Source organism: Cherax quadricarinatus, chromosome 8 (assembly GCF_038502225.1).
Source record: "Cherax quadricarinatus isolate ZL_2023a chromosome 8, ASM3850222v1, whole genome shotgun sequence".
Taxonomy (NCBI): domain Eukaryota; kingdom Metazoa; phylum Arthropoda; class Malacostraca; order Decapoda; family Parastacidae; genus Cherax; species Cherax quadricarinatus.
This window is the reverse complement of record NC_091299.1, coordinates 31,903,703-31,930,029: the sequence shown is the minus strand read 5'-3', so window position 1 is coordinate 31,930,029 and position 26,327 is coordinate 31,903,703. Positions and strand designations below refer to the sequence as shown.

Below are 26,327 nucleotides of genomic sequence, written 5' to 3'. Positions count from 1 at the left end.
GAGTTAATATATTTTATCTCCATCACATTTTGTAAGATTTAGAGCGATATACAACTATATGTGTTTAACCCCCCTGTTTCCCAATACGTTTCATCATACATTATCTTTTTTTTCATTAAAGTTGAGCAATAATAATAAATTCAGTTATCTTGAACGCTACCAGTGTTACCACACACCACACCCATCACACTCAACTCCATTATTTTGTTTTACATGTTATATCCTTCGGGTTAATTAGCCATTTGAAAATATAACATTTATCTTATATAGAAAGTTAACATATACAACCAGATGTGGTAGGAAAATGCTTTCTATATATTGATTTGAAATTAAATATATACATATTTTTTGTTCTGGTAGTTGGTCAGCCCAACTTTAATACAAATATTGGTTCCTTTACGAATGATTAACAACAAGATATATATTTTAGAATTACGGGCTCCAATAGAGTAGAACAAGAACATTAAAAGTCACCTGAAATTATGGTTAACGTAGAGTTCCTTAGGGTATAGACTGGTATCAGGAGAGGCGCCTCACTTCACTTTTGACAGGTGAAGAGGTGAGTCTGGTGCGCCGGCTGGTCTCCTGGTTTATCATTACATTCCACTTTATTAAGATATTTCTAGGAAAGTTATCAGGTAAAATGGTTCCCAGTTTATGCATGGTAGCCCAGGCACCGGTACTGCGGAGCTCTGGTAACCTAACTGGCTTGTAATGGGGGTATTAACCTGTGGTGGTGGTCTACTGTAGTGTTTACCTTATCTAGTGTAGTTTACCTAGTAATTTAACCTATAATTCACCATGTAATGACTAGCTTTGTGTTAATTAATCTCTCCCCTCTCATGTTTAATAAAGTAGGAAGGTTTATGCTAAAGTAGACGGCAGCTGCTCTGTGGATTTCGGTCATTATTAATTTGGATTATTATTTTGTTTAAATGGTAGATGTAACCTAACCTTAAGTACCCTAACATTACTTAACCTTACCCGTCTTCAAGAATGCACTGGACAGGTACCTTAAGTCAGTACCTGACCAACAAGGCTGTGGTTCGTACGTCAGCTTGCGTGCAGCCAGCAGTAACAGCCTGGTTGATCAGACCCTGATTCACCATGAGGCCTGGTCTCAGACCTGGCCGCGGGGGAGTTGACCCCCGAAACCCTCAACAGGTACCCCGCCAGCGGTACTGCCGCTTCTTTCTTTACGTAAACAATGATGCATCGATCATAAACAAAGATACATCAGATGTAAACAATGATACATCGATCGTAAACAAAGATACATCAGATGTAAACAATGATACATCGATCGTAAACAAAGATACATCAGATGTAAACAATGATACATCGATCGTAAACAAAGATACATCAGATGTAAACAATGATACATTGATCGTAAACAAAGATACATCAGATGTAAGCAATGATACATCGATTGCAAACAAAGTTCAGATGTAAACAGATATATAAGATGTAAACAATGATACATTGTAAACAAACATCAGATGTAAACAAAGATACTTCAGATGTAAATAAAGATACATCAGATGTAAGCAAAGATATAAGGAATAAGCTCAAGGCTTATTCCTTTAAGAAAAAGGAGGAGTAGATGTAAAATAGAAAGAGACAGGCGCTCCCTTTACAGGTGACGGAAAAGAATAACAGAGCGGCTAAAAGAGGCCAATATATCTGAAATGCGTAGGGAGTCTCTGGTCAGAGAAATAGCAAACATCGAACTTAAGCTAAAGGAATCTTATAGGAGTCAGGAATCGCGGGAAGAACAAAAAGCCATAAATGAAATCGAAAGAAACCCAAAGTATTTCTTTTCTTATGCCAAATCAAAGTCAAGAACAACATCCAGTATTGGGCCCCTACTTAAACAAGATGGGTCCTACACAGATGACAGCAAGGAATGAGTGAGCTACTCAAGTCCCAATATGACTCAGCTTTTAGCAAGCCGCTAACCAGACTGAGAGTCGAAAATCAAAATGAATTTTTTATGAGAGAGCCACAGAATTTGGTAAACACAAGCCTACCTGATGTTATCGTGACGCCAAATGACTTCGAACAGGCGATAAATGACATGCCCATGCACTCTGCCCCAGGGCCAGACTCATGGGACTCCGTGTTCATCAAGAACTGCAAGAAGCCCCTATCACAAGCTTTTACCATCCTATGGAGAGGGAGCAGGGACACGGGGGTCGTCCCACACAACAAACAGCCCCACTCCACAAAGGGGGCAGTAAAGCAATAGCAAAGAACCACAGACTGATAGCACTAACATCCCATATCATAAAAATCTTTGAAACGGTCCTAAGAAGCAAGATCGCCACCCATCTAAATACCCATCAATTACACAACCCAGGGCAACATGGGTTTAGAGCAGGTCGCTCCTGTCTGTCCCAACTACTGGATCACTGCAACAAGGTCCTAGATGCACTAGAAGACAAAAAAGAATGCAGATGTAATATATACAGACTTTGCAAAAGCCTTCGACAAGTGTGACCATGGCGTAATAGCGCACAAAATGCGTGCTAAAGGAATAACAGGAAAAGTTGGTAGATGGATCTATAATTTCCTCACAAACAGAACACAAAGAGTAGCAGTCAACAGTCAAGTCTGAGGTGGCTACTGTGAAAAGCTCTGTTCCACAAGGCACAGTACTCTCTCCCATCTTGTTTCTCATCCTCATATCTGACATAGACAAGGATGTCAGCCACAGCACCATGTCTTCCATTGCAGATGACACCCAAATCTTCATGACAGTGTCTTCCATTGCAGACATTGCAAGGCTCCAGGCAGACATCAACCAAATCTTTCAATGGGCTGCAGAAAACAATATGAAGTTCAGCGATGAGAAATTTCAATTACTCAGATATGGTAAACATGAGGAAATTAAAACTTCATCAGAGTACAAAACAAATTCTGGCCACAAAATAGAGCGAAAAACCAATGTCAAAGACCTGGGAGTGATCATGTCAGAGGATCTCACCTTCAAGGAACATAACATTGTATCAATCGCATCTGCTAGAAAAATGACACGATGGATAATGAGAACCTTCAGAACTAGGGGTGCCAAGCCCATGATGACACTCTTCAGGTCACTTGTTCTATCTAGGCTGGAATATTGCTGCACACTGACAGCACCTTTCAAGGCAGGTGAAATTGCTGACCGTGAAAATGTACAGAGAACCTTCACGGCGTGCATAACGGAGATAAAACGCCTCAGTTACTGGGAGTGCTTAAGTTCCTGAACCTGTACTTCCTGGAATGCAGGCAGGAGAGATACATGATTATATACACCTGGAAAATCCTAGAGGGACTAGTACCGAACTTGCACACGAAAATCACTCACAACGAAAGCAAAAGACTCGGCAGACGATGCAACATCCCTCCAATGAAAAGCAGGGGTGTCACTAGCATGTTAAAGAGACAATATGATAAGTGTCAGGGGCCTGAGACTGTTCAACTGCCTCCCAGCATACATAAGGGGGATTACCAATAGACCCCTGGCTGTCTTCAAGCAGGCGCTGGACAAGCACCTAAAGTCGGTACCTGACCAGCCGGGCTGTGGCTCGTACGTTGGATTGCGTGCAGCCAGCAGTAACAGCCTGGTTGATCATGCTCTGATCCACCGGGAGGTCGGGTCACAGACTGGGCCGCGGGGGCGTTGACCCCCAGAACTCTCTCCAGGTAATACATTAGATGTTAACAGATGCATTAGATGTAAACAATGATACATTGATCGTAAAGAAAGATACATGATATGTAAACAAAGAGACATCAGATGTAAACAATGATACATCATATGCAAACAATGATACATCAGATTTAAAACAGATAAATCAGATGTAAACAGTGATTCATCAGTTGTAAATGATACATCGATTGTAAACAAAGATTAGATGTAAACAAAGATACATTAGATGTGAACAAAGATACATTAGATGTAAACAAAGATACTTCAGATGTAAAAAATGCAATGATCATAAACAAAGATACATCAGATGTCAACAATGATACATTGAATGTAAATAAAGATATATCAAATATAAACTGATACATGTGGAAGATACTTTGTAAACAAAGATACATTGAATGCAAAGATAGCTAACATGTACTTACAAGAACATAAGAACGAAGGAACACTGCAGCAGGCCTACTGGCCCATGCGAGGCAAGTCTCCTACCAGCTTAAGCCAATGCACCCAACCTAGTCAGGTCAGGTCACATTCTGTGATCTGATCCCCTCTCTTTAATGTTAATAACAAAGTTTAGCTTATTCCTAGTATATCTCTTTATTCTAAGTGCTTTTCACACAATTGAGTTACTTAGCTGTTTTAACATTTAAGGTTTAAATAGTATGATATTGCAAGGACCACAATGGAAACAAATCACTTTGACTTTTTGGGATTATCAGATTTAGGCTCAGATTCATTTATTTCTTTGCAAGTAGTACATGGAGATTATATTTTTACAATAATGGGTTACAGTGCAAAGAGAGCCTTTATTATGCCTTAGCATTATGGGCTGACTTAATTCAATGACTTACTGACTACTTATCACTGAAGAAATTATCATAGTTGTACAGTAGTTCTATTAATAATAAGTGAATCTAATTTACACAAACAAAAGGATATATTCATGTATTCAAAAATGCTTTTTATGAAACATGATTCAGTAGTAGTTTACAGCATGAGACTGCTACAATTTGGTGAAGGGTAGTACTGGTTTTGGTATCCTGGGTAATCTACACATATGCTGCTGTGTGTGGGGAGTTGTGTAACTTTGTGTACCTGTACCTAAATAAACTTACATTAAATGTAAACTAAGGTACATTGAATGTAAGCATACATTGTAAATAAAGATGCACTCAATGTGAACAGATGCAGATGCACTCAATGTAGACAGGGGAATTACCAATAGATCCCTGGCTGTCTTCAGGAAGGCACTGGACAGGCACCTGAAGTCAGTACCTAACCAGCCGGGCTGTAGTTCGTACAGCGGTCTTCGTTCGGCCAACAGTAACAACCTGGTTGATCAGACCCTGATCCACCACAAGGCCTGGTCTCAGCCTGAGCCAAGGGGACATTGACCCCCGAAACCCTCTCCAGGTATACTCCAGGTGTAGATACACTAAATGTAAACAAAGGTACATTCACTGTGAACAAAGATACATTGAATATAAACAGATACTTTCAGTATAAAAGATACATTGAGCATAAACAAAGTTACATCAGATGTAAAGAAAGTTAAATCAGATGTAAACAAATATGCGTTGAGTATTAACAGCTACATATAATGCAGGCAAAGATTTCATTGAATGTAAACAAACATGCATTGAACATAAGCAAAGTGCATCAAATGTAGTTTGCTTATGCTCAGTGCATGTGCATCACATAAAAAAGCTGCATCAAATGTAAATTAAGATGTGTCAAACATAAACAAAATGCATCAAATATAAACAGGATGCATCAAATGTAAACAGTGACCAGCCGAATGTAAACGATGACTCCTCAGCAGTAGACACATTAAATGTAAACAGATGAATCGAACGTAAAAAGATACATTGAACATCAACAGATACATCAAGCATAACGGCTGCATCACTCATTAAACAAGCAATGCATCAGTCATAAACAAAGATGCACCATTCCCACATCTACCACAGGCATAGTAAGGTTGTTACATTAACCTTCTCTTCTCTGTTTCTTAATGCCACTAGGACCAGCTTGAGAGTGGCTGGAGTCCTGTCTTGCAAAATAACTGTCCAGAGAGCTCTGTTTCTGGCGTCTCTTTAACTTTTCCCTAAAATGGGCCAAGACTTTGTCACTGTACATGTTGCCAACATGGCTTGCAACAGCCTTATCAGGGTGATGTTTCTCCATAAATCTTTCCATCTTACCCCACATTTCAAAAATCTCCTTAATTTCTGAAGAAGGCAAATTCTTCCATCTCTCTTCCTCCTCCTCTGCAGCAAAATTCTGAGCTGCGATCTGTTGCTGTTCCTGCTGAAGCTCTTGCAGCTCCTCAGTGGTGAGCTCTTCGTTGTGGTCTTCCACATCCTCCAAACTCACATCCAACCCCATGGAACTCCCCAGTGCCACAATAGATTTAACAACAGACAGGCTCATCAGGGTCAGCCCCAAACCCTTCAAAATCCCTCTTGTGGACACAATCTGGCCACAATTTTCTCCAAGCAAAGTTCAAAGTCCTGGTAGTCACTCCCTCCCAAGCCGTACCTATAAGGGTCATGCAGTGGAGGATGCTGAAGTGTTCTCTCCAAAAATCTCTTAGGGTCAAGTGAGTGTCTGAGGTCACATTCAAGCACCTTTGAAACATTGCTTTGGTGTAGAGTTTTTTAAAGTTTGCAGTGACCTGCTGGTCCATGGGCTGGAGGAGAGGAGTGGTATTTGGGGGCAAGAACTTTACTGTGATGAACCCAAACTCCTCGAAAATTAGGTCATCCAAGTTTGGAGGATGAGCAGGTGCATTGTCCATTACTAGGAGGTACTTGAGATCCAATTTCTTTTCCAGGAGGTAATTCTTCACACTTGGGCCAAACACTTCATTGAGCCACTTGACGAAAATTTCCCTCATGGCCCATGCCTTACTATTAGATTTCCAAAACACACACACTATTTACTCTTCATAACATTGTTTTTCCTGAACACTCTGGGATTTTCAGAATGGTACACTAGTAACGGCTTCACTTTGAAATCCCACTAGCATTAGCACAGAACATGAGTGCCAGCCTGTCTTTCATAGGCTTGTGTCCTGGCAGTGCCTTTTCCTCCTGTGCAATGTAGGTCCTCTTTGGCATTTTCTTCCAGAAGAGGCCTGTTTTGTCACACTTGAACACTTGTTCAGGTTTCAGTCCTTCAGCCTCTGTGTACTCCTTGAATTCATGCACATATTTTTCAGCTGCTTTTGGTCCGAATTGGCAGCCTCATCATGCCTTACCACACTGTGTATGCCACTACGGTTCTTAAATCTTAAATTCACTCACATCACCACTAGTTGCAGGCAATTTCTTTACCAGATCGTCGTGCAACTGCCTAGCCTTTTTACAAATAATCGACGTCATAATATGTACTATCTCCTGCTAGTTGTTTCTTGTTTATCTCAACTCAACCTCTTCGAGTATTGGTGATCTCAATTTTGTCAGCATATTTACCCCCTTTGCAACAGCAGCATCCTTGATTTCCTTTTTCTTGGCCACTATGGAACATATGGTTGTATAGGGTTTGTTATACATCCTGGCCAGTTCGGCCACATGTACGCCACTTTCATATTGTTCAATGATGTTTTTCTTAAATTCAGTCGTATTTCTCACTTTCTTTACCACAGGCTTGGCACTAGGAGCTTTCTTTGGAGCCATGGTAGCTTATTTAGTACTTGCAAGCACTAAAATGAATGGAATATTATGAAATATTTCATATGAGCAAGTGAGGGGACCGTCGCTCACTGGTGAACAATGCCACACTGGCTGGGAAGGGAGGCTGCCCCAGCTCAGAGCATGCGTACGCGTCCCAGACGAACTACTATTCGCGAGTCAGTCTACGATTAGCGAGCCCATGTTTCTACGAAAATATCGCTACGATTTCCGAAAATTACGACTCTCGAGCCCTACGATTATCGAGGGACCACTGTATTTGTAGATGGGGTTGTAAGAGGAGTGAATGCGAGGGTCTTGGCAAGAGGTGTGGAGTTAAAAGATAAAGAATCAAATACAAAACAAAGTGGGAGTTGTTACAGTTGCTCTTTGCTGATGACACTGTGCTTTTGGGAGATTCTGAAGAGAAGTTGCAGAGGTTGGTGGATTAATTTGGTAGGGTATGTAAGAGAAAAAAATTAAAAGTGACTATAGGAAAGAGAAAGGTTATGAGGATAACAAAAAGATTAGGTGGTGAAAGATTGGATATCAAATTGGAGGGAGAGAGTATAGAGGAGGTGAATGTATTCAGATATTTAGGAGTGGACGTGTCAGCAGATGGGTCTATGAAGGAGGAGGTGAATCATAGAACTGATGAGGGGAAAAGGGTGAATGGTGCACTTAGGAGTCTGTGGAGACAAAGAACTTTGTCTGTGGAAGCAAAGAGGGGAATGTATGAAAGTATAGTTGTACCAACACTCTTGTATGGGTGTGAAGCATGGGTGATGAATGTTGTAGCGAGGAGAAGGCTGGAGGCAGTGGAGATGTCATGTCTGAGGGCAATGTGTGGTGTGAATATAATGCAGAGAATTCGTAGTTTGGAAATTAGGAGGTATGGGATTACCAAAACTATTGTCCAGAGGGCTGAGGAGGGATTATTGAGGTGGTTTGGACATGTAGAGAGAATGGAACAAAACAGAATGACTTCGAGAGTGTATAAATCTGTAGTGGAGGGAAGATGGGGTAGGGGTCGACTTAGAAAGGGTTGGAGGGAGGGGGTAAAGGAGGGTTTGTGTGTGAGGGGGCTTGGACTTCCAGCAAGCGTTCATGAGCATATTTGATAGGAGTGAATGGAGACGAATGGTTTTTAATACTTTACGTGCTGTTGGAGTGTGAGCAAAGTAGCATTTATGAAGGGATTCAGGGAAACCGGCAGGCCGGACTTCGAGTCCTGGAGATGGGAAGTACAGTGTCTACACTCTGAAGGAGGGGTGTTAATGTTGCAATTTTATAACTGTAGTGTAAAGCACCCCTCTGGCAAGACAGTGATGGAGTGAATGATGATGAAAGTTTTTCTTTTTCAGACTACCCTGCCTTAGTGGGAGACAGCTGATGTGTTAATAATAAATAAATTAAATAATTTATCCTACCTTTAATCTGAAAGTATGTATAAGTGTATGCATCTTTCTGTGATCATTGATTGCTTTCATAATGTTCAATTTAGTCTGACTGTTTTTATGTTAATCTGTGTATAGTAGATACTTATATAAAGTTTAAATAGCAAAGTTTAACAGTAAGTTGTTTAAACTGTACATGGTGAAACAGACAAGGTGAACAGAACATTCAGCTTTCACCTCAGGCATAGTACAGTAGGAGTGAGATGGGGGTACATAATCTGCAACCTTGACCATTAAAGAGAGATTTCCTCCTCACAGTGAGTGGGTTGACTTGCTCACTGTCAGTGATCTGCCAGCAAGCTGGGCAGTAAGGCTTTGTTATTACCTACAGCACAGGTAATTTATATTTCTTACAGTATTTGTAGTTGCAGAGCTATGCTCATGGTGCTCAGTTTCCCCCCTCTTTTTTTTTTACGAAGAGAGGAGCTTACGACGACGTTTCGGTCCAACTTGGACCATTTACAAAGTCACACCAACAAAAAGGAGAGGAGGAGGGAGTATATATAGGCCAGGAGGTGGTAGTGGTAGTAGTGGAGGTAGAAGGTAGTAGTGGGGAAGGTAGTATGGTGGAGGTGGAGCCAGTCAAATACTAAGAAAGAGGAGCACTGCAAGGGAGCTAGGGGCCACAAAGGGTAGGAGCAAGAATACAGAGGGGGGGGGGGAATAAATAATTAAGGAACAAATACTCAAGGCAGAAGAAAGACAACCCAAAGGAGAAAGAGGAAAAAGGAAAGGGGAAGAGGGAGAAGAAGAAAAAGGAATCGGGTTAAGTCACGGGTGTTCTGAAGTTTGGAGCATTTTACAGTGTAGTGGGAAAGGAAGGCATCTACAGAGATGAAGCCAAGACTAAGATTCATACAAGGTCCTGGCTTTGTCTCTGTAGATGCCTTCATTTCCCACTACATTGTAAAATGCTCCAAACTTCAGAACACCTGTGACTTAACCCAGTTCCTTTTTCTTCTTCTCCCTCTTCCCCTTTCCTTTTTCCTCTTTCTCCTTTGGGTTGTCTTTCTTCTGCCTTGAGTATTTGTTCCTTCATTATTTATTTTTGCCCCCTCTGTATTCTTGCTCCTACCCTCTGTGGGCCCCTAGCTCCCTTGCAGTGCTCCTCTTTCGTAGTATTTGACTGGCTCCACCTCCACCATACTACCTTCTACCTCCACTACTACCTTCTACCTCCACTACTGCCAATACCACCTCCTGGCCTATAAATACGTACTCCCATCTTCTTTCCTTTTCGTTAGTGTGACTTTGTAAATGGTCCAAGTTGGACTGAAACATTGTCATAAGCTCCTCCCTTCTATGTGAGGGTTATTTGTGTATCGTTCCAGTCACGGTATTATGCCTTTTTTTGTTATCTACTACAATATTTTCCTGCCTGTTGTCGGTTTTAACAAAATCTTGTCTGTTTTCATTTCTTTTTACAAGAGTTTGATACATTTGTTTCAATTCTGCACTCTAATCAAATCTGAATTTGACACTTCCATCAGACCTTTGAATCAGGCATAGTTTACCCCCGGTTGTACTGGTTCATTAACCCTTTGACTGTCGCAACCCCCAATCCTGAGGTGTCTCCTGGTGTCGCAAAATTAAAAAAAAAAAATTATTTTTTCTTATGAAATGATAGAGAATCTTTTCCCGATTGTAATGACACCAAAAAAACGAAATTTGATGGAAAACTGACGGAATTATGCTCTCGCGAAGTTAGCGACCTCGGTGCTGTTTACAAATCGGCGATTTCGCCCACTTTGAGCCCTATTTTCGGCTAATTCCATTGTTCCAGTCGCCCAAACTCATAGCTATTTCTTTAGAACTCCATTTTTTCTATCGATTGAGTATAAGAAACTGCCCATTTACCGATTTCAACTACCTAATAATGTGGTCAGAAATTTGCAATTTGGGCAATTTCACGAAAACTAAAAAATATGACAATTTCAAAATAAGGTTCAGAATGAACAATGCAGACATTCCTGGCTCTAAAACATTTTCTTTGTTCATCAGTCATGTCTCCAGGCCCCTCTGATATTACTCTTGCTTTCTATTTTTAATTTTTATTCAAACAAAAAATAGAAGACTTACTATTATGCAGACTACTGCAATACTGAAATAATTGCATAAATAACATCAACCCATTCATGACTGCATATTAGAATGGCTAGTTGGACATTTATTGGACAATGGCATCATTTGTTTACTTTTGAACATTGGCAAAAATCAAACATTTCCCCTACTTTGAGCTCCATTTCTAGGTTCTTTTTATAGTAAAATCAATCAAAATCACCTCTATTTCTATAATATGTTTTCCATTCTATCAAATGAGACCAAGAAAACGAGAATACAACCATAAATACTATACGAAAATAGACCACAAAGTCGGCATTTTAATTAAAAAAAGCGGTCGGAGTTTTTTTTTCTCATTATGCACTGCGTGCTCCAGGATTTTTTTTTATATGGTGCACACTGACCACACAGACCCATTCTCTCACATGTGGGCCTACCAGCTTTCTCCTGCTTGATTTGAAGCCGCTAGAATTTATGAGTATACAGTGGACCCCCGCATAACGATTACCTCCGAATGCGACCAATTATGTAAGTGTATTTATGTAAGTGCGTTTGTACTTGTATGTTTGGGGGTCTGAAATGGACTAATCTACTTCACAATATTCCTTATGGGAACAAATTCGGTCAGTACTGGTACCTGAACATACTTCTGGAGTGAAAAAATATCGTTAACCGGGGGTCCACTGTATATACGTCAAACACGGTACCTCGTAAGACGTATATATATGGCCGCAACAGTCAAAGGGTTAAGAGAGACCCCTTGATAAGTGAACAATAACATGCAATACTGAAATAGTTATGTTAGGAATTAAATAACAGGTTTCATCAATGCCTGAGAGTGTCGAATATGGATATTGTGAAGTTCAAACCATGGTACCAGCTGGGCCAGCTGATCCAGTGGCTGATGCACCTGTCTAGAGTTTTACGACTCACTAGCCGCAAGTTCAGTCCCCACCTGTGCCATGGTTTGTTTGCAATCATATCATTACAATTTTGTGAGTCACGAGTATTGTGAAGGCCCTTTGATATTATATTTTACAAACAATGTTTGGGCACATGTAAAGCAATGTACCAGTACTGTAATTTTCCAAATTTAATTGTTTTATTTTTCTTTGTATTGTATTTTTTTTAATAATTTGAGCTGAAAATCTTATAATGTGTGTTTTCAGTATGTGAAGATGCTTACAAAAAATTAAAAGGATAGTTCTCTCAGTGTGTCACTCATGAAATTAAAAAAAGCTTGGAGGTTTTAAAGTTTATTTTATAAAAAAAAAAACTTTAAAATCATGCATACAGTGTGAGGTCAGATATAAGGCTGCAATCTGTGTAAAGAGGTGACTTTAGGTGCCACAGTGTGAGAAGCTGTGGGACCAGGCACAAGCCAACACCACATACCCAGAGCTTAGGTTATACACTCACAGAAACAGTACCAGGCTCTGGGTGCATGCAGTCTTCAATTCCAGGGAGAATTTTTTAAACTGTCAGGAAGTGTGTGGGTTACATTGAAAACCTACCTCTTCAGATTTAAAGTCATCATGCCTGGCATACTTTGTCTGCTGTTCTCTCTGACAGTTCCACCTTTACAGCAGAAACAGTTGATTTTTGAGCTGCTTTGTTACATATCTGATCTCTCTCCTTTCAGTTGATGCTCTCTCCCCAACTCCCTACCTCCTGCCAAAATTTTTAGACAGATTAACCCTTTCAGGGTCTGTGCCATAGCTCTAAGGCTTTATATTAACCCTTTGACTGTTTCCCACGTATAAATACGTCTTACGAGCCAATGTTTCTGATGTATTTATACGCATAAATTCTAGCAGCTTCAAATCAAGCAGGAGAAAGCTGGTAGGCCCATATGTGAGAGAATGGGTCTCCATGGTCAGTGTGCACCATATAAAAAAAATCGGGGAGCCACTGGTGCATTGTGGGAATGCCATTTCAGTTGTCCATTTTCAGCATGTCTAGCGATAAGAAATATGTGATTCCCCAGCAAATCTGGGACTCTTCCCAAGTGATGCTCTAACACAGATGGAAGTGTCAGTGAAGATCAATTTCATGATTTGGAGGAGTTTGAGACCAAAAGCAATGGAGGAGGCAGAGGGGGAGGAGGGGAGGAAGAGGAGGAGGAGGGGAGGAAGAGGAGGAGGAGGAGGAGAAGAGGAGGAGGAGGAGGAGGAGGAGGAGGAGGAGGAGAAGAGGAGGAGGAGGAGGAGGAGGAAGAAGAAGATGTAATAATATTGTTCCCTTGAAGCAAGAAAAAAAAAAGTCCACCCCATGACAGTGACAAGATAAGGGGAGATAACATCTGATAAGAGCTGACTTTGATGAGCGTAAAGGAGGGTAGAGCTAAGGAAATATTACATGACCATCGCCCTCCCTTTGTTTTTGCTGGTACACAAACATTTCTGTCTGTCTATTTGTCTGTCTGTCAAGCTCCCTGTCTGTCCATCTAGCTCTCTGTCTCAGAGAGAGCCACAAGACTGTGTCATCACTTTTACTCACATCTTCAAGCAGAGTATAGCACTTTGTCTGGATTTCTTGGGTTATCCTAGGTAATTTACACTATGTATACTTGTATTTATGTGTACCTGTGAGACAGAGATAGGCAGACAGATAGAAAGAGAGACAGATTGAAAGATATAGAATGAGGGAGAAAGATAATTAGATAGAATGGAGGAGGGGAAGCAGCATCCGACCCCATTGTTTTGACAGGCGGGAGGGGGAGTGAGTAATGAGACAATATGTCACTTTGACAGCTGCCGACTTCTGACTCAAAACAATTATAAGCCACACACTCGCACACAAGACAAGGAGGAGGAGAAGGAGGAGGAGGAGAAGGAGGAGGAGAAGAAGAAGGAGAAGGAGGAGGAGGAGAAGGAGAAGGAGGAGGAGAAGGAGGAGGAGGAGAAGGAGGAGGAGGAGGAGAAGGAGGAGGAGAAGGAGAAGGAGGAGGAGAAGGAGGAGGAGGATGATTGTTTGTTTGTTTTTGTAAACAAGTTTTGTAAACAATATATTGATAATTATGTTTGTGTGCTTATTGTGTTGTATACAACGAGTGTATATATGTACATTGCACCTTACTTTGGTCTCATAGGCCACATAAGTTATGTGAAAAAATAAAATAGTGAAAAAAACAAAAAAACCTTCAATTACAAGTAAACTAAAGTTTACCGGGTGAGCGGCAGTCACCGCTGTTGCCATACGCGGCTCATTTTCTGCAAACTTCACGGCTCTATATCGGCTCTATATCTCGGTAAGTACCGATGGCAAAAAATTTTTTAAAGGACTAAAACACTCAGAAAAATAATCTTAACATTTTCATTAGAAAAAATAATTTTTTTTTTTTGAATATTTGGCGACATAGAATGACAGTTTCAGAGAGGGGCCTGAAACAGTCAAAGGGTTAAGGGTTCAAACCGTAGATCTATGCCATGAGCTCAGCTCACTCGGATAAGCTGTGAGCGGTAAATTTGGGCCTAGATATGAGAGAATACATCTATGTGGTATGTGTGCACCACAAAACAAATCCTGCAGCAGAGTGCATAATGAGAGAAAAAAAATGAGACCATAATTTTCGATTAAAACAGCAACTTTGCAGTGTTTTTTCGTATGTTTTTTATAGTTGTATTTGCGATTTCTTGGTCTCATTTGATAGAATGGAAGATATATTACAGAAATAGAGATGATTTTGATTGGTTTTAGTACTGGAAATGGCTTGAAACTGAGCTCAAAGTAGCGGAAATGTTAAATTTTTGCCGATGTTCAAGAGTAAACAAATGACCTCACACGTCTAATACACGCCAGCTGGTGGGTCTGATATACGTTCACAAATCTGTTGATATTATTTATACAATTATTACAATATTGCATGACAGTAAATCTTCTATTTTTTGGTTTGAATAAAAATTCATTGTGAATAAAAAATCAAAATGGAATTCATTTGTAAAGCCTGAAAACATAACTAATGAACAGAGGAAATGTTAGTTTAGTGCCAGGAATGCCTGCATTGTTTATTCTGGACCATGTTTTGAAATTGGAATATTCTGAACTTTTCGTTAAATTGGCCAAATTACCAATTTCCGATCACTTTATTTTGTAGTTTAAACCATTGACTGGGAGATTTCTTGTGCTCAATTGATAGAATAGAAGTAATACTAGTGAAATAGCTAAGAATTTGGTCAACTGGAGTAATATAATTGGCCTAAAATGGGAGTCAAAGTCGGCGAAATCGCCAGTGCGTATTACCTGGAGTTTACCTGGAGAGAGTTCTGGGGGTCAACGCCCCCGCGGCCCGGTCTGTGACCAGGCCTCCTGGTGGATCAGAGCCTGATCAACCAGGCTGTTGCTGCTGGCTGCACGCAAACCAACGTACGAGCCACAGCCCGGCTGATCAGGAACTGACTTTAGGTGCTTGTCCAGTGCCAGCTTGAAGACTGCCAGGGGTCTGTTGGTAATCCTCCTTGTGTGTGCTGGGAGGCAGTTGAACAGTCTCGGGCCCCTGACACTTATTGTATGGTCTCTTAACGTGCTAGTGACACCCCTGCTTTTCATTGGGGGGATGGTGCATTGTCTGCCAAGTCTTTTGCTTTCGTAGTGAGTGATTTTCGTGTGCAAGTTCGGTACTAGTCCCTCTAGGATTTTCCAGGTGTATATAATCATGTATCTCTCCCTCCTGCGTTCCAGGGAATACAGGTTTAGGAACCTCAAGCGCTCCCAGTAATTGAGGTGTTTTATCTCCGTTATGCGCGCCGTGAAAGTTCTCTGTACATTTTCTAGGTCGGCAATTTCACCTGCCTTGAAAGGTGCTGTTAGTGTGCAGCAATATTCCAGCCTAGATAGAACAAGTGACCTGAAGAGTGTCATCATGGGCTTGGCCTCCCTAGTTTTGAAGGTTCTCATTATCCATCCTGTCATTTTTCTAGCAGATGCGATTGATACAATGTTATGGTCCTTGAAGGTGAGATCCTCCGACATAATCACTCCCAGGTCTTTGACGTTGGTGTTTCGCTCTATTTTGTGGCCAGAATTTGTTTTGTACTCTGATGAAGATTTAATTTCCTCATGTTTACCATATCTGAGTAATTGAAATTTCTCATCGTTGAACTTCATATTGTTTTCTGCAGCCCACTGAAAGATTTGGTTGATGTCCGCCTGGAGCCTTGCAGTGTCTGCAATGGAAGACACTGTCATGCAGATTCGGGTGTCATCTGCAAAGGAAGACACGGTGCTGTGGCTGACATCCTTGTCTATGTTGGATATGAGGATGAGGAACAAGATGGGAGCGAGTACTGTGCCTTGTGGAACAGAGCTTTTCACCGTAGCTGCCTCAGACTTTACTCTGTTGACGACTGCTCTCTGTGTTCTGTTAGTGAGGAAATTATAGATCCATCGACCGACTTTTCCTGTTATTCCTTTAGCACGCATTTTGTGCGCTATTACGCCATGGTCACACTTGTCGAAGGCTTTTGCAAAGTCTGTATATATTACATCTGCATTCTTTTTGTCTTCTAGTGCATTTAGGACCTTGTCGTAGTGATCCAATAGTTGAGACAGACAGGAGCGACCTGTTCTAAACCCATGTTGCCCTGGGTTGTGTAACTGATGGGTTTCTAGATGGGTGGTGATCTTCCTTCTTAGGACCCTTTCAAAGATTTTTATGATATGGGATGTTAGTGCAATTGGTCTGTAGTTCTTTGCTGTTGCTTTACTGCCCCCTTTGTGGAGTGGGGCTATGTCTGTTGTTTTTAGTAACTGTGGGACGACCCCCGTGTCCATGCTCCCTCTCCATAGGATGGAAAAGGCTCGTGATAGGGGCTTCTTGCAGTTCTTGATGAACACAGAGTTCCATGAGTCTGGCCCTGGGGCAGAGTGCATGGGCATGTCATTTATCGCCTGTTCGAAGTCATTTGGCGTCAGGATAACATCGGATAGGCTTATGTTAATCAAATTTTGTGGCTCTCTCATAAAAAAATCATTTTGATCTTCGACTTTCAGTCTGGTTAGCGGCTTGCTAAAAACTGAGTCATATTGGGACTTGAGTAGCTCACTCATTTCCTTGCTGTCATCTGTGTAGGACCCATCTTGTTTAAGTAGGGGCCCAATACTGGACATTGTTCTCGATTTTGATTTGGCATAGGAGAAGAAATACTTTGGGTTTCTTTCGATTTCATTTATGGCTTTTAGTTCTTCCTGCGATTCCTGACTCCTAAAGGATTCTTTTAGCTTAAGTTCGATGCTTGCTATTTCTCTGACCAGTGTCTCCCTACGCATTTCAGATATATTGACCTCTTTTAGCCGCTCTGTTATTCTTTTCCGTCGCCTGTAAAGGGAGCGCCTGTCTCTTTCTATTTTACATCTACTCCTCCTTTTTCTTAGAGGAATAAGCCTTGTGCATACATCGAGTGCCACCGAGTTAATCTGTTCTATGCATAAGTTGGGGTCTGTGTTGCTTAGTATATCTTCCCAGCTTATATCGGTTAGGACTTGGTTTACTTGGTCCCACTTTATGTTTTTGTTATTGAAGTTGAATTTGGTGAATGCTCCCTCGTGACTAGTCTCATTATGTCGGTCTGGGGCTCCACGCATACATGTCTGAACCTCAATTATGTTGTGATCTGAGTATATTGTTTTTGATATGGTGACATTTCTTATCAGATCATCATTGTTAGTGAAGATGAGGTCTAGTGTATTCTCCAGTCTAGTAGGCTCTATTATTTGCTGGTTTAAATTGAATTTTGTGCAGAGATTTAAAAGCTCGTGTGAGTGTGAGTTTTCATCAGAGCTGCCTCCTGGTGTTATTACTGCAACAATATTATTTGCTATATTCCTCCATTTTAGGTGCCTTAAGTTGAAATCCCCCAGGAGCAAGATGTTGGGTGCAGGAGCTGGAAGATTTTCCAGACAGTGGTCAATTTTTAACAGCTGTTCCTGGAATTGCTGGGATGTTGCATCCGGAGGCTTGTAGACTACCACAATGACTAGGTTTTGGTTCTCGACCTTTACTGCTAAAACTTCCACTATATCATTTGAGGCATTAAGCAGTTCTGTGGAAACAAGTGACTCTGCAATGTACAGGCCAACCCCCCCCTTTTGCCTGTTCACTCTGTCACATCTGTATAGGTTGTAACCTGGGATCCATATTTCGTTGTCCAAGTGATCCTTTATGTGGGTCTCAGTGAAAGCTGCGAACATTGCCTTTGCCTCTGCAAGCAGTCCACGGATGACAGGTATTTTATTGTTTGTTGCTGGCTTTAGACCCTGTATATTTGCAAAGAAGAAAGTTATCGGACTGGTGGTATTGTTGGTACTGGGGGGGGATTTTTTTTCCGGCATTAGTATCTGTATCTGTTGGTTTGGAGTGGAGGCCATCGACTGTGGTTCCACTCCAGGAGTGACTGGATTTGGTGTACGATTTCTGCCATTTCCTGCCAGTTTTTTTTCCTTCCTGGCACTAAAAAACCTCTCCCTCTTGAGTGGCTGTGGTTACCCAGGTTTTCCCATGGCCTGGATGTTTTGTATCTTTTTGTCCCCTTTAGATGGTATGCCTGTCAATTTAAGTTATAGCACAGTCTTTCCTGTACTGAAGAGGTACACAGTTCAAGGTGAAAAAGCTTACAGGAAGGGAGTTTGCATTTTCCTGTTGTCATATGGGCATGACATTTTCTAGGGTGGTCATAGTTGCACGTCCCATCTGTTTTTCCAGATTTCCCATGCCAGCAGATACCAAGTGCATAGTATGTGCACAGGCTTGGTTTCCGTTTGCCTTGGGTTTCTGTGACTGTATTGCTGACACATCAAAATTTGTGAGAGCATAATTTTGTAAATTTTCCATCAAATTTCGTACTTTGTTTTATTACCTTCAGAAAAAGATTCTCTACCATTTCATAAGAAAAAATAACAAATTTTTTTTTGAAAATTGTTGGACCCTGGTGCACACTTGGAAATTTGGCCTCTGGACCCTGAATGTGCTAAACTTATGAGTTTAGCACATTCCATGATTTTTCCTGAGGAAGGGTAGAGCTGCTCCCTTGTCTGATTCATGAGTTTTACTGGATCTGTTTCAATTTTGGTAATGGCCTAAACCATGACTGACTATTCTTGATTATATTTTGTTATCCAAGAAATAGAGTAAAACTTGATTTTTTTGTGATGTATTGAAAATAGAGGGCACATGATTGATGAACAGAGGAAAGGTTGCTGAAAAGCCTAAGTTTGACTTTGTTGATTTGTTATTAAATTGAAATTTGTTGAATATTGTGTAAAATTGGCCAAATTACTGAATTGTGTACTTTATAGGGTAGTTCTGATAGTTGAGTGGGCAGTTTCTTTTGCTCAGTCAATAGAATGGAAGGTATACTAGTGAAATAGCAAGGAATTAGTTTAAAATAGGATTAAAGTGGGTGAAATTGCCAGTGCCAAAAATGGCACCCAGATCACCAACTTTGCACCTGCATAATTCCACAAGTTTTCCATTCAGTTTTGCATTTTTGGTATCAATATCTTCAAAAAAAAAAAAAAAAAAAAAAAGATTCTCTACCATTTCTGAAGGCAAAATGCCATTACAGTTTTTTTATTAATTTCTCTTCGTATTAACTTTCTTATTTTAACCCTTTCACTGTTGATGCCATAATATTACAGCTTGCAAGCCAGTGTTGGTGCCATAGTATTGCACCAAAATTCTAACGGTTTCATATCTAGCGGGAGAAAGCTGGTAGACCTACATGTGAGAGATTAGGTTGGTGTGGTTGTTGTGTGCAGTATAAAAATAATCGGGGGGCCAGTGGTGCATTATGGGAATGCCATTTCAGTAGTCCTTGTTTACCATGCCTCGCGGTAAGGAATATCTCACTCCCCCGCTAATTAGGACTCTTTTTTTTTCTTCCCAAGTGATAGTTCTAACACAAATGGAAGTGTCAGTGAAGATGAATTTCATGGTTTTGAGGAATTTGTGACTGAAATAGTGCTGAAAACCCAGATGAACCTCAACCTTCCACCTCTGGTGCTGGCCCATTTTGTTCACGTTCAGTTGTACAAGGGCAAAAGAGGAAACTCATATTTTCCCATGTCCAGGACTCAGATGTGAGCAGTGTTGATGATAGTGATAGTGACTGGGATTTCCAAGTATAATAGACCATCGTTTAACACAGTAGTTATGTTCCTGAAAATGCTGTGTTAGGCAAAACCGTGTTAGACAAACTGAAGAATGTATGGGAAAAATAGGGTTACATTTCTGCGAGCCCCTCCAAAAAGCCAAACAACTTTTTTTTGGACCAGCATACAGACCTTACAAGAATGAAAGTGAATGTGTAATTGTAGTTCATTGTCGTGATATTTTATGTTGTTTTTACTGCGTAAGATTACAAATGCAACAGAAATAATAGTATTGTGGGTGCTGGTGTTTGTGGATGATTGTGAAGAGAGTGGAGAGTTATGCTGTGGTTCTACTGGGCTGAGGTGGATGGTAGAGGTATTGGTACTGAAGTCGATTGTAGTACTGGAGTGTGCATAAATTCTGTAAGGGATTTCTGTTCTGTTTTATCCTACAGTACGTTATACAATTTTTGGTAAGGCATCAGTTGCTCTAGACACCATTTCAGGGTCCTCTTCAGTGAAAAAAGTCTAACTTTAGGTCATTCAGTAAGTCAGTCAAGTCATTCAGTCAGTCAAGTCATTCAGTCAGTAAGTCAAGTCAGTAAGTCATTCAGTAAGTCATTCTGTCAGGCAAGTCAGTCAGTAAGTCATCACACAAACTCATATTTACCTCATTCTTTTTGTGTACAAAATGACGCTCTTGTCTAATACAGTGGTACCCTGAGTTTCATACAGCTCCCAACTCGAACAATTGTGTAAATGTATTATTGTAAGTGCTTTTGTAAGTGTATTTTTGGGAATCTGAAATGGACTAATCTAATTTACATTATTCCTTATGAGAACAAATTCATTCGGTAACAGCACTTGAACAGCCTTCTGGAACGAATTATGGCCGAAACTCGGGGTACCACTGTATCTATTTTCTTCGTTAAGTCTAAGACCCTTTCAGGGTTGGTGCTGTACTAGTATGGCTTGTGCGCCAGGGTTGGTGCCGTACTAGCATGTATAAATTCTAGCGGCTTCAAATTAAGTGGGGAAACAGCTGGTAGGCCTAGATGTGAGAAAATGGGTCCGTGTGGTCGGTGTGCGTGGTAGAAAAAAATTCTGGGACCCAGTGGCGCATTGTGGGAACGCCATTTTAGTAGACCTTGTTCACCATGCCTCGCGGTAAGAACCTCCTCACTCCTCGGCGAATTGGGACATTTTTGTTCCCCAGTGACAGCTCTAATACAGATGGAAGTGCCAGTGAAGATGAGTTTCAAGGTTTTGGTGAGGTTTTGACTGAAACTAATGACCATAATACCGGTAATAGTGAAAACCCAGACGACCTTCAGCCTTCCATCTCTGCTGCTGGGCCGTCTTGTTCATGTTCAGTTGTACCAGAATCAAAGAGGAAACTCCTATTTTCCCAAATCCTGGACTCAGATGTGAACATTGGTGATGATAGTGATAGTGAATACGAACTACAAGCTCTTGAAAACAGTTCCAGTAGCGATAGTGAAGTGGAATATTCTCCAGTGAAGCGTCAGTATATATGACGATATATGCGCTCTGGTAGTGTGCCGAATGGAGGAACACTGCAGAAGGCCTACTGACCCATGCGAGGCAGGTCCTTATCAAAACAACCTCTACCTTAAGCTACCCAAGAAATAACTCCCATATCTAATGACACCAATTAAACCCAGCCCCTCCCACTCATATATTTGTCCAGTCTCTTCTTAAAGACCTAAGGTCCTAGCCTCTATCACCCCACTGGGAAGACTGTTCCACGCATCTAGAACTCTGTTAGAAAACCAGTACTTACCTATGTCCTTTCTAAATCTAAATTTATCCAACTTAAATCCATTATTTCTGGTTCTTACCTGGTTCGACACCCTCAGTACCTTATTAACATCTCCCCTGTTCATGCCCGTCATCCACTTACACACCTCAATGATATCTCCCCTCATTCTACGCCTCTCCAGAGAGTGGAGATTTAAGGCTTTAAGTCTATCTTCATACGAGAGGTTCCTTGCACAGTAAATCATTTTAGTCATTCTTCTCTGTATGTTCTCTAATGAGTCTATATCCATCCTGTAGTAAGGGGATCAAAACTGAGCAGGGGAAGGAGTACATCTTGGAGTACATCCCGTGATTGTACAACAGGAACAGACAGTGAAAATGAAGATGATAGTGTTGCAACTGGGATGGAAAATGTGCATGGTGGTGGTAGTGGTGGTGCCGGCCGTGAGGCACCAGCAGTGGGCCATGCTGCCACCCATGCTGCCACCCACGCCGCTACCTCAGCTGATCTACAACAAAGGCCACCATCCCCCACCCACCCACCACACCAGCCTCCACAACCACCTGTCAATATCCAGTACTCACCAGCAGACCACACCTTGAATTGGCAGGAAGCTGCCAATTTTGTTCCCAGTCCCCATCACTTTGATGAAAGCCAAAGTGGAATACGGCTATCTTGTACACTTGGGAACAATGCCAGTGAACTGGAATGTTTTGAGTTATTCTTTGACGAACCCCTGATGGAAATTATTGTCAGGGAAAGCAACAGATACTATGAGTACACCATGGCAAACACAATACAGTGGACCCCCAGTTTACAATATTATTTCATTCCAGAAGTATGTTCAGGTGCCAGTACTGACCGAATTTGTTCCCATTCCCATAAGGAATATTGTGAATTAGATTAGTCCATTTCAGACCCCCAAACATACACATGCAAACGCACTTACATAAATACACTTACATAATTGGTCGCATTGGGAGCTGATCGTAAACCGGGGGTCCACTGTACTTTCACCAAACTCATGCCTACACCAGTGGAAGGAGACAACTGTGGGTGAGATGTATCTTTTGTTTGCCACAATAATGCTTATGCCACTTGTGTATAAGCACAGTGTGAAATCATACTGGTCAACAGACCACCTGATTGCAATCCCAGGTTTCAGTGATATAATAGGAGTGAATCGATTTGTGCCACCATTACGTATGCTTCACTTCTCAGACAAAACCAGGCCTGACCGAAATGACAGGTTATATAAGATCAGGAATGTGTTCATGTGTCTGAAACAGAAATTCAGTATGCATTTTTATCCCTTCAGGAAGCTTGTTATTGATGAGTCTTTGATTCTGTTCAAAGGAAGACTCTCATTCAAGAATACATACCAAGCAAGAGGAAATGCTTTGGTATAAAATTGTTTGTGCTTTGTGATTGTTACAGTGGTCTTGTATTGGATATAATTGTGTACACTGGAAGTAATACATTGCGAGATACCAGGAAGTTACTGGGTATCTCCGGTGATGTGGTTAGAACAATGATGGAACCATATCTTAGTAAGGGACATATTTTATATACTGACAACTGGTACACAAGCCCCTTACTCAGTGATTTCTTGTGAGTGAACATGACAGATGTGTGTGGCACAGTGCGTGCAAATCGTAAACATATACCCAGGTTCGACGCTGGCACTCGTAGAGGTGAGGTGCAAGCTTTTGCTGCCCATAACATCATGGCATTTCGGTGGCATGACAAGTGAGGCGTCACACTGTTGTCATCAGTTCACCCTAATGAAATGGCAGACACTGGCGGGCAGCATAGAGAAAGCAATGAACCCATTCTAAAACCTGCAGCTGTGATTGACTACACCCTCAATATGCATTCAGTGGACATATGTGACATGCAGATTGGGTTCGCAAGAGTTATAAGTGGTACATAAAACTCTTTTTCCATCTTCTGGACATTTCCATGCTCAATGCTTATAATATATATAAGATGAGGACCAGAAACAAACCGCCATATGGCAAATTTTGTTTGTCTGTCATCAGACAAATAATAATCAAGTACCAAGGAACAGCACCTGCAATAGAAAACCGCCCACGTAATTAACAACTGCCTTCTCGTCTGAAGCATGGTGATCACTTCCTAACAAAACTGCCTGCTACTGCTTTCAAGAAAAAGGCTCAGAAGAGGTGTTACATCTGTGCACATACAAAAAAACGCCCACAACAACGCAGAGACACTCGTTTTATGTGTGAGGAGTGTAAAACACCAGTGTGCATGACACCATGTTTCAAAGACTTCCACAGGCTGCAGAACTTCTAAAAACATGTCCTGTGACTATATATGTGTATATAAAATATAGAAAAAATAGTAATAAACAACATTTTGTATTGTTTGTTTGTGTAAATATGTTTTGTAGACAAAACAGTGACAACAGTGTTTATGCAGTTATTGTGTAGTATAGAAAAATAAATAACTTACAAAATAGTGCTCATATAGGTCTCACAGGCCATAAAAGTTACTTTGAAAAAAATTAAAAAATAATAGAAAATAGTACCTAAAAAAATAAAGTAATACCGGGTGACCGGCAGTCGGCGATGTTACCATATGCCGGTCATTTTCTGTCAACTTCAAGCCTCCATATCTCGGTAAGTATTGATGGTAAAAAATTTTTGTTAGCCTATAAAATTCAGAAAAAAAACACTATCTTTTCATAAGATTTTTTTTTTTTTTTTCGAATTTTTACCGACCCTGAGAACAGGTTTGGGAGAGGGCCTGCCGACCCTGAAAGGGTTAAACGCTTAAATCTTTTCTTGCAACTTTCAGCAACACTTGTATGCCTACTGGGTGCCATGGTTGCTTGGCAGATTTAAGATATGGCAATTATTACGTATCTAAACAAACACAGCGAGCTACTGGCACAGGTTTGTCCAACACACGTATGAAATGAACTGAAGGCTGGGAGGGTGGTGGTGGTGGCTGATGCTGGCGGGGGATGGCGGTAGGTCTTCCCCATTGACTCAGCAATGTAACCCACAGCCCATCCCGCCCTGCATTAATTGCATTAATGTAGTGCGGATGACAAGAAACAGATGATTGCTGATGTTATGAATGAAAAGAAGTTGGATGTCCTGGCTCTAAGCGAAACAAAGCTGAAGGGGGTAGGAGAGTTTCAGTGGGGGGAAATAAATGGGATTAAATCTGGAGTATCTGAGAGAGTTAGAGCAAAGGAAGGGGTAGCAGTAATGTTAAATGATCAGTTATGGAAGGAGAAAAGAGAATATGAATGTGTAAATTCAAGAATTATGTGGATTAAAGTAAAGGTTGGATGCGAGAAGTGGGTCATAATAAGCGTGTATGCACCTGGAGAAGAGAGGAATGCAGAGGAGAGAGAGAGATTTTGGGAGATGTTAAGTGAATGTATAGGAGCCTTTGAACCAAGTGAGAGAGTAATTGTGGTAGGGGACCTGAATGCTAAAGTAGGAGAAACTTTTAGAGAGGGTGTGGTAGGTAAGTTTGGGGTGCCAGGTGTAAATGATAATGGGAGCCCTTTGATTGAACTTTGTATAGAAAGGGGTTTAGTTATAGGTAATACATATTTTAAGAAAAAGAGGATAAATAAGTATACAAGATATGATGTAGGGCGAAATGACAGTAGTTTGTTGGATTATGTATTGGTAGATAAAAGACTGTTGAGTAGACTTCAGGATGTACATGTTTATAGAGGGGCCACAGATATATCAGATCACTTTCTAGTTGTAGCTACACTGAGAGTAAAAGGTAGATGGGATACAAGGAGAATAGAAGCATCAGGGAAGAGAGAGGTGAAGGTTTATAAACTAAAAGAGGAGGCAGTTAGGGTAAGATATAAACAGCTATTGGAGGATAGATGGGCTAATGAGAGCATAGGCAATGGGGTCGAAGAGGTATGGGGTAGGATTAAAAATGTAGTGTTAGAGTGTTCAGCAGAAGTTTGTGGTTACAGGAAAGTGGGTGCAGGAGGGAAGAGGAGCGATTGGTGGAATGATGATGTAAAGAGAGTAGTAAGGGAGAAAAAGTTAGCATATGAGAAGTTTTTACAAAGTAGAAGTGATGCAAGGAGGGAAGAGTATATGGAGAAAAAGAGAGAGGTTAAGAGAATGGTGAAGCAATGTAAAAAGAGAGCAAATGAGAGAGTGGGTGAGATGTTATCAACAAATTTTGTTGAAAATAAGAAAAAGTTTTGGAGTGAGATTAACAAGTTAAGAAAGCCTAGAGAACAAATGGATTTGTCAGTTAAAAATAGGAGAGGAGAGTTATTAAATGGAGAGTTAGAGGTATTGGGAAGATGGAGGGAATATTTTGAGGAATTGTTAAATGTTGATGAAGATAGGGAAGCTGTGATTTCATGTATAGGGCAAGGAGGAATAACATCTTGTAGGAGTGAGGAAGAGCCAGTTGTGAGTGTGGGGGAAGTTCGTGAGGCAGTAGGTAAAATGAAAGGGGGTAAGGCAGCCGGGATTGATGGGATAAAGATAGAAATGTTAAAAGCAGGTGGGGATATAGTTTTGGAGTGGTTGGTGCAATTATTTAAT

General features: G+C 40.9%; 1 protein-coding gene across 4 annotated transcripts in view; it reads left to right on the top strand.

Annotated features, from left to right (window-relative positions):
- The first annotated feature begins 499 nt into the window (after nt 1-499).
- Nucleotides 500-26,327, top strand: part of Cmpk (cytidine/uridine monophosphate kinase Dak1) — an 86,283-nt gene continuing 60,455 nt past the window's right edge. The window contains exon 1 of one of the 4 annotated variants that reach the window (XM_053772042.2): nt 500-638. Coding sequence is in view for 1 of the 4 variants with exons in the window: in XM_053772041.2 (XP_053628016.2) it covers nt 658-695 (38 nt within the window). In the remaining 3 variants the exon portion in view is untranslated. The other 3 variants (XM_053772044.2, XM_053772041.2, XM_053772043.2) reach the window with 3 other exon arrangements.